Source organism: Carassius auratus, unplaced genomic scaffold (assembly GCF_003368295.1).
Source record: "Carassius auratus strain Wakin unplaced genomic scaffold, ASM336829v1 scaf_tig00216991, whole genome shotgun sequence".
In the NCBI taxonomy this organism is placed as follows: Eukaryota; Metazoa; Chordata; class Actinopteri; order Cypriniformes; family Cyprinidae; genus Carassius; species Carassius auratus.
Window position 1 is genome coordinate 72,977 of NW_020528840.1, and position 9,676 is coordinate 82,652.

At 36.2% G+C, this 9,676-nt stretch overlaps 1 protein-coding gene across 1 annotated transcript; it reads right to left on the reverse strand.

Moving 5' to 3' along the window:
* Positions 1 to 9,382, reverse strand: LOC113099657 (ras-related GTP-binding protein D-like). The gene is made up of 7 exons (XM_026264547.1): positions 8,979 to 9,382; positions 6,520 to 6,815; positions 6,241 to 6,440; positions 6,034 to 6,148; positions 3,859 to 4,001; positions 2,078 to 2,226; positions 1 to 599 (listed from the first exon to the last, which is right to left on the reverse strand). The coding sequence occupies exons 1-7, from the start codon at positions 9,100 to 9,102 to the stop codon at positions 448 to 450; spliced, it is 1,179 nt and encodes a 392-aa protein (XP_026120332.1). The 5' UTR covers positions 9,103 to 9,382; the 3' UTR covers positions 1 to 447.
* Positions 9,383 to 9,676: the final 294 nt, after the last annotated feature.

Here is a 9,676-nt window from a genome sequence, read left to right on the forward strand (position 1 = left end):
AAAATAAATAACTATGGACTAAAGAGGTGAATTATTTTTTAATTTTAAGCAATACATTTTTTTTTATATAAAATTCTTTTTAGTTCTACAGTGCATTTTGAAGTTAAATGAGATGTTTGTGCCTTACTGTAAAAATACGACAAAAGCATTGCACTTGTACTTTGGAAATGGCTTTTACCATATATTTTGCCAGAAACTGAAGCACAGTTGATTGATTGAGTAAAAAAATATTATTGAAAACAACAAAAAAGTTGCTTACTTTACAACTTTGCATGGACAGCTAAGTTAGCTGTGCAAGATATTTAACGCACAACGGAATCTATATCACCATTTTGGATTGCTGAAGAGCAAGAAATGGCCCTGAAGAAAATTCAAAGCACAAGCGTAGTCTGTGTGAAGCCTTCACCCTGGAGTGACTCTAACAGGCCAGGGAGCTTTCAGTGCTCTTCAGTGAGGCGGCACCTGAGTCCCGTTTGGCACAGTCTGCCTGCTCCACCTCCTCTGGCTCAGAAGCTTCCGACTCCTCTGCACTTTCAAGCGCACGTCAAACACCTCCTCTATGGCTTTCTTGAAACAGTGGAAATTGTAGTCGATAAGTCCTGTGTGAGCGAAGACAATCCTAATTAGCTTGCGGCAGGAAAGTTGTCTGACCCATTCCAAAATTGGATCACTGCATAAATGCACTTTGAATTAAGATTATGACGCACATAACAAGATATGTCATTTAGCTTTCATCCCCCACCAAAAAAGTACCGCTTCAACTGATATAATATTCAATTTAAACCGAAATAAAGAACCAGCTTCCCTAGTGGTTTACCTTTTTATAATAGAGTTAAAGTTTTGATAAGTTCAGTTAAATATAGTGTGAAAATATGACTAAAATATATATTGCTTTATGATGCAGAACATTTATGTCATCCAAGGACCCAGTGCAAATCTACGCCTTTATAAAATGCCTTGTTTTCCCCGCTGACTAACATGATTGCTCATGATACTCTCCCTAACCCCCTTAGTAATTCCTAGCATGAATATTTCAATCTTCATTAGCCTCCCAAGGATTCCACTAATTATCCCATTCTCTCAAGTGAGTGGCGCTTTACACCAGCAGGTTCTTTTCTGACCGATTTAAGATGAATGTAGTGTAGCAGTAATTGCTAAAAACAGCTTGTAGGCAAAAGCTTTAGGTCTTTATTGTATGTGCTGCATGAGAATTTTTAGCGGGAATCGTTAATAGTTAACATTTTGCATTAAAAAGTATAGTTAATCTTATAGATATCACATTTTTTACTTTTGTATTTGTTCAGCCAATTTCTGTATAGGAACAAACCATATAAAGTGTTGGCTACATAAAGCAATTGCCAAGGGAAAAATATTTACTCTATTAAACACATGTAGATTTACACTACTGTTAAAGTTTTGGGATTTATGAGCTTCTTCAGGTTTTTCAAGTCACTTATGTTCACCAAAGCTGCATTTATTTGATCAAAAATACAGAGGACTAAAAACTGTATTGTGAAGTCATTTTAATTTTAATTTAGTTTAGAATGCATTTTATTTCTGATGACAAAGCTGAATTGTCAGCATCATTACTCCTGTCTTCTGTTTCACATGATTCTAATCAAAATAATAATCATTAATTATTTATTATTCAGTGTTGAAAACACCAACAGTGATGCGTTTTTTCTGAATTCTTTGATGATCAATAGAAAGAAGAGCATTTATTTGAAATAGTTTTTTTTTTCTGTAACAATGTCTTACTGTAACTGCCAGTTTTGATCAAATCAATGCATCCTTACTGAGTGAAAGTATTAATAATAATAATAATAATAATAAAAAAAAAAACTTTCCAACTCCAAACTTTTGAACAGTGGTATATAAAATATTAAACAAACCGATTTTAAAACTAGATGATGGAAAACTGCTGCTGGAGAAAACAGCTATTTTAAAATTGTACTTTGATAATTGACACCAAAATGTTACTTGAGACTACTTCTGCATTTGACAACAAGCCCTGGAAAAAGGCAGATATAAACAATAATCACACCAAACACGTTTGCACCATGTCCGGAAAGCCTACCTTTCCTCTCAAAACTCTCTTCCCTGATGAAACACACCAAGGCAAGAAATTTGGTGACTTCTTTTAGGTACATGACCGTTGTGTTGTTTAAGTGGATAATGGCCATAGATTCTTTATCATAGGGAGCTCCTGCCTCATCTCCAGTCAACCTATATGAAAAACAACAACTATAAAAACAAAAGACAAGCATCTCTCATCACGTCTTCCCTGCTCTCTGCAGTTCCAGAGACATCTCATGCTGTTTTTTTTTTTTTTTGCACTTGTCCTTCAATTTGTATGATGAATGCACATAATAAACATGTCCCTGACGGGCAGCTTCCTCTGAGCAGCGTGAATTACTGCTCCATCAGGAAGACACTTTCCCAGTTCAGCTTAGGAACAGACTGCATACAGCTGAAAAATTGTGCAGTGTGGAACAGATGTTGATTCATTTCATAATTATCAAAATGAGCAGATGCCCTGTCATAAGCCCCCGCTTTTATAGCAAATTTATGCTTTTATGCATGGATGTTACAAATATATAAATATTTTCACACAAAAAAGAAAGTGCGGAAAAGATGATGAACAAATTGAGGCGGCATAATAAAGCATGTAATTTGGAGCTTCCTGAAACGGAGATCACGAATCAATGTCAATATGATGAATAGGGAACAAATAAGCGACTTATTTATTTCAATGAGTTACAAACAAGGCTTGCGGAAATTAATTCCACAGCAGCTAGCCAAATCCAAATAAAAGCCATATACTATGAATTAATGCACAAGCTGTCAAGCCGAAATGGGCTGAACTGACATGACCATGTTGTGGCTTACAGGAGCAGAAAAGGAACATTTTTATGATTATTTACCCCCAAGCCATATAAGATGTGTATGACTTTCTTTTTACATCCAAAAAGGAATTAAGGTTTTGGAGGAAAACATTCCAGGATTTTTCTCCATCTAATGCATGTGAACATGGCTCATTGTAGACTATTTTTGAACAGTACAAAATCCATATTTAGACAGCAAGTAATCTACTGTACATGAAAAATAAGTGTCTCTAGTAAATTTTCATACCATTTCTATTTAATTTCTATTTCAATTAATCCATATTCAGGCAGCTTCAAAGTAATCCACACAACCGTCAAAAATGGTCTACGACGTTGCGCCGTTCACTTACATTAGATGTAGAAAAATCCTGAAATGCTTCTCCAAAACCTTCACTTTGTTTGGCTGACAAATAGAATTTATTATAAGTAAATAATCAGGAAACATTCATTTTTGGGTATATATTACAATCCTCTCGGTTACAGACTAAGGCTACAATTTCGCAGGGTTAACTGTCCTGTCTGCTCTCCTTTTAGTCAGAAAGTAATGAGGTGTCCCATCTGCTCTTGCAGGCCACTGTGAACTGACATATGTGGGGCCCTGGGTCAGCCCTGCATTCCTGTACCTACCCAGACCACTGTGTCCCGTCAAGTTACAGGACAAATTGGGTCAATGGCGCTGGAGGTGCTGCTTTCTGCCCTTCCAATGTTTACAGCCAGTGTTTACATATCCCGAGTTTGATGCTACTAATCCACAAAAGATTAAATCCCAGCCAACAACGGCTATAGGAAAACAAGGTGGTTGCATGTGGGGTGTTACATTTTATTGTGCACTTTTTTGGATGTACTGTATGGCACAAAATAATTATAGTGGGAGAAGATGCAAGACTTGCCATTCTGCTTCATGTCTACAGAATAAGACCATGTTCTGTAGCGTAATGTGACTGTGGAGGGATTGTCACTTGGTGTCACTCACCCATAGATGCACGAGATGTCGATAACCACATCTATCATGTCACAGCACAATTCATAGGTCTGCATGTCCACCGGGCTGCTATCGGTTGCTATGTAGATCTTACTGACCACATCAAAGAGAAAAGCCTTTTCAATCCCTGAGTTCTGCAATGAGAGCACAGGACAGGGTTAGGGGTCAGCTGTTATTCTTAAGAAATGCAGCAGAACAGGACATCTTATCTAAGAACACTTTGAAGTGGAAATGAGTTGCACAACCACGTAATCAACTGCATTGCAAGTACTGTTGTTAGAAAATGCATCTAATTCTATAAAAGCTGTTGAAAGACTAGAAAGCATCTTCCCAAGTTATGTGACTCTTCACGAGTGAATTTTTCAACTGCTGTTTTTAAAACATTAACAGTGTAAAAGTTTTAAATTGCAATTATATTCATTAATATTTGTACTTTTTATAAATTGTTTTACAATTACATTTATTAATTTAGCAGATGTTAAATGATTAAAAAACAAAAACATTTATAAAGATTTGAATTTATACTTTACACTACTGTACTGTTCAAAAGTTTTTATGGTTTTATTTGATTACAATACAGTAAAAATAACAATATTGTGATATATTATTAAAAATTGAATTACTGTTTTCTATTTAAATATACAGTACAGACCAAAAGTTTGGACACACCTTCTCATTCAAAGAGTTTTCTTTATTTTCATAACTATGAAAATTGTCGAGTCACACTGAAGGCATCAAGGGCTATTTGAGCAAGAAGGAGAGTGATGGGGTGCTGCGCCAGATGACCTGGCCTCCACAGTCACCGGACCTGAACCCAATCCAGATGGTTTAGGGGTGAGCTGGACCGCAGACAGAAGGCAAAAGGGCCAACAAGTGCTAAGCATCTCTCTGGGAACTCCTTCAAGACTGTTGGAAGACCATTTCAGGTGACTACCTCTTGAAGCTCATCAAGAGAAAGCCAAGAGTGTGCAAAGCAGTAATCAAAGCAAAAGATGGCTACTTTGAAGAACCTAGAATATGACATATTTTCAGTTGTTTCACACTTTTTTGTTATGTATATAATTCCATATATAATTTCACATGTGTTAATTCATAGTTTTGATGCCTTCAGTGTCAATCTACAATGGACATCTACAATCAACTCTTTGAATGAGAAGGTGTGTCCAAACTTTTGGTCTGTACTAATATATATATATGTTTTTTTTTCTGTGATGGCAAAGCTAAAGCTGTCATTCCTCCAGTCTTCAGTGTCACATGATTCCTCAGAAATAATTTCAATACCCTGATTTGGTGATGAAGAAAATTTTTTTCAGGATTCTTTGATTAATACAAAGTTAATAGTAAAAGCATTTATTTGTAATGCAATAATTTTGTACAATCATAAATGTCTTAACTGATCATTTTAATGAATTTAATGCATTTTAAAGTCTTACATTTATCTAAATATATTTACCGTATAGGAACACAGACCAAGTGTAAATCTGAATTGTTCTATGAGTTCAGACAATGTATAAAAACAGATTAAATCTGTTTATCACAATGCATTGCATGGGAGATGGTTGAGAGATTTCAATCTTCATAAAATCAAATCTAAAAGTTGCTCAGTTATTTTACTCATGGAGCAGTCTTTTCACCACGTCAATTTACCCTCTGCTGCCACCCGATGGCTAATGTAAAAAACTCCTGATCAACATAAAAGATGAGCACCATAAATTGATATTGTGTCAGAGAGAGATCCTAATAAATAATAATGTGTTTTGTGATCATGATGTTACTAGTAATATTATTTCCATTATACCTCACTGCAAACACAAATCACAGGCCAGTGCTAATGTACCTATGCTAATGGCTGAATGTGACCAGATATAATTCTTAACAGGCAGAAAATTATGCTTTCTGGTTTTGCATGTTTACATGAAAATCAATACCAAAAAACATCAAATATAACATTCCTTTAACATGTGCTTGGATAATAGTGAAAACTCTTCACTCTTCAAAGTAATTCATTATTACTGTGCCTTTATTTGGTCAGTCATTGAGCAAGAACATAATTAATTCAACACTAAGTACTGATCAGAGATTCACTTTGGTTATCCATGCCAAAAAAACAAGATATAAAGAGGTGCATGGGCCACACAGTGAACTATTACTATTAGATTTACTCACAGATATGAAAATGTTGAGCAGATTCTCAAGGGTGGGAAGCTGAGGGATGAGTTTCTGCACAACTTTACTGAAGGCCTCAAAGATTGAATGATCATAGATGCTTGTCAAGTAGAAGCTGGAAGAAATAATACATTTCACATCACAAATCCAACATCTGATGTTTTCAAAAATGCCATATAATATCTGATCTGTTATTATGATACCAACCTTAAGTGTATTCTTTCTAACCCAGCATCAGCTAGATCATCATTGGCTCGTTTGTGTATGTCCCTCTGTTTCTCAATTTTGTGGTCATCTGAAAGGCCGTCCACCTTGTGGATGAACACTTCGAAGTTGATGTCAGGATTGACCTTGTAGGCTCTTGTCACGGTGAGGTGAAGCCTACTCAATGCTTCCACATAATCATCCTACACAGTAACATATTTGTAGTTTTTTTTTTAAGAAAACAGACAGATTGGCAGACAGACAGACAGACAGATATTTCACCTGAGAGTCTATGACAAAGATGAGAGCCCCTGTGCCGCGAAATATCATCTCATAGTCGAATGTGGGGTCGAAGAAATCAATCTGACCCGGAAAGTCCCAGATTTGGAAGCTGACGAAGGAACTGTTGGAAACGTCCTCCCGACAAATCTTATTAGTGCTCTCCAGGAAGAGCGTCTCGTTGGGTGACATCTTGTGGAATACAACTTTCTGAATGGAAGACTTGCCACTTCTCCTCAGGCCCATGAGCAGGATCCGAGGTTTCACCTCACTGCTGAACGGATCACTGAAGCCCAGCACTGTACAACACAAAACACAGAAACACTGCCTGAGAATCATAAATCACTATATGCAAGCCATATTTGGTTAATGGTACACCAAACTTAGCATTCAAACAATCTGCTAGTGACAGCTATAATAGAACTTCCACTATTGTATACAAGTTTAGAGTCACTTTATATATAATACACACACACACATGCACACACACTATTTATGATTCTTTTCAGTCTCTCTGGTTGTCTTGCATGCATGTCACATCTGTCAGGTGGTTAGTAACCACCAGTAACCAGCACATTATGCCCTTGAGAGCGGCATGTCCTGCAGGTACTGACTACAGAGGTACACAATAACACCTGATTAACATGTCGTCATCAGCCAACAAAGGTTATTAATCACTTTAGTCAGTGCGCTGCAGATTTGGACAAAACAGTAAGATGTGAGGTCCCAAGCTTGAAAAGAAAAAGCATGTATTCAACTGAATAATAACCAGCCTAGTCCAAAATTAAAGTCCACCTAATGTTTAATAGAAGGAGAGCTGCATGAGGTCTCTTCTAAACGGAACAGCTCTGATGTTTACTGAAAATAATTGCAGCTGGCTCTAATGTTTACACAAACCTGAAAATGTCAAGTTTTTTCTTTCATATGAGACAGAACATTTTGACATGAAATAACTCATTGGAATAACTAATTTATATTTAATTTCAAATCAGTATCTTTCTACATCATTGCACATACTTTAACATCTAAAAGAGGTTTGAACACGGCCACACACTTCCATGTTACAAGTTCATATACTTCCAATAAGACGTGTAGCAAAGTGAAAAGAGAAATGGCATACTAATCCCCTCGGTTTGAATCATATTACCAGAATGACTGCTGGAGAGCATGAGTGTGGAGTTGTGGGCAAAGCCTACACTGGCATTCCACTCCTTCATATCACATGCTGCAGCTGATTTGATGACTGTGACCTTGCTAGCTCTCAGCCGAGGAGTGTCAACTGCATTTGGTGAGACTGAGGGACACTTCTAGTCTCAAAATATAGCCTCAGGAATCCTGCAGTGTTTACCGAAGTGTCCAACCGCGGCGGCACCACAGAGTGAAGGAATACTAGTGTTTGTTCAATTGGTAAACAATGGCCAAAATCTAGTCAAGGAAACCCTGAGCTGACAATCATAGATTGCATCTAAAGTTGTGTAGAAACAATGAGCTGTAATCAATGCCTAACTTACAAATCGACCTGCTTTTTAAGAAATCTTGCCGTAAGGTGAAACTTGAAGGTACTATGAAAGTCATTGTAAAAGCCACAAATCCATACAGAGTTATATATCTTTTAGACATTTTTAAATAAAACCAAGTGAGAAACCAAATGTGTGCACACTTGTTATTAATAAACCCCTTGTAAATATTTACCATTGTATATCCACCAAACTTTCAGTTTCCAAAGTACTGTATTTACTATGGTTTGTTGGTACTTTAAAAAACATAATTGTTTTCAAGTAGCTGTATTTTTATGATCTTGGTGGCTAATGCAGAGTTAGCAAGTTTTACCGTACCATAATTAATAAACCCCTCACGAATATTTACCACAGTTTCCACCAGAACACCTTAGTTCCCAAAGTTATCAGCATTACTTTCAAAACTGTAATACATTTTATGGGTTCTCAGAATATTTCATTAAATATTTATCTGTATTTATTTATTAATGACACTGGCGGACATCCAGTTACAAAGGTTTATTAATAAATCCCTCATGAATATTTAACAGCCAGTTTCCAACCAAAAAACTTAAATTATTGGGGTTACTTTCAAAACCATATTAAATTTATAATCTCAAGCTTTTATTATTTAATGGATTATTTAGTTACACTTTATAGTAAGGTGTCCTGGTTACAGTCTAATTATACATTTAAGTACTGAGTAATATTAATTAACTAGCCTACATGTAATTATGCATACTTTATTGTTGTTATAAGTAACGGTACAGATAACATGTGTAACAAGGACACTTTCATGTAAAATGTTTTTCATTTATGACACTGCTGGCTATCAAGTTACCACAGTTTTGTTGAAGTATCAAATTAACTTTTTTTGCAAAGGATTTATACTTTGCGTTCGTTCAGGAACATATGAAACACACATAATCCCTTATTTATGGGTGATAAATTAAAACTACCCCTAACCTCCTTCATCACAGCCGCAGTCTCCGTCAGTGAATGTGTCGAAAACATCATCATCGTCATAATAATCGAACAACAGCGCTTCGTTTTCTCCGTCCGCTTCATTGTATTTCCGTTCGCTTGTCATTCTCCGAGTTTGAGAAATTTAATCTGAGGCGGCAGCCAAACTTTTCCACATTGTCACCTGATATGGCCAAGCCATGGTGAACTTTCACCTCCCCCCTCGCTCTTTAGCTCTGTGACACACACATAGCAGCCCGCCTGCGTGAGGAATCACAGCACACTGTGACTATTCATCACTATCATCACAGAACCAAGAGCTGCGCTGCAGAAGAACTTCGTGAGAGAAGACTGAGAGCAGAAGACGCCTCCCTTCCCTTCACCAAACAAACAGGCTCTGCATGGACTCCAGCGATGGCTATGGATCTCGGGAGATGTAGTCTTTTGGTAGCATAAGGACACATTAGAGAACGTGTATCTATCTATCTATTTAGTGAGATTATGATAATATCTTGTTGCTAAATTACACCAAATAGCAAAATAAAATCTAAATAGTTTAAAATAAAATTATATATATATATATATATATATATATATATAATTTGTATATACATAATTTGTATATATATAATTTGTATATACATTTAAAGACATTTAAAGCTCATATTATCAAAATAGTAATTGATAATGATGATGATAAT

Coding starts and splice junctions, on each gene's coding strand:
- LOC113099657 (XM_026264547.1), bottom strand. CDS start 9,102: ATGACAAGCGAACGGAAATACAATGAAGCGGACGGAGAAAACGAAGCG. Junction 6,441..6,519: donor TCTTTGTCATAGACTCTCAG/GTGAAATATCTG, acceptor GTTACTGTGTAG/GATGATTATGTGGAAGCATT. Junction 2,227..3,858: donor GACATCTCGTGCATCTATGG/GTGAGTGACACC, acceptor TTTTTCATATAG/GTTGACTGGAGATGAGGCAG.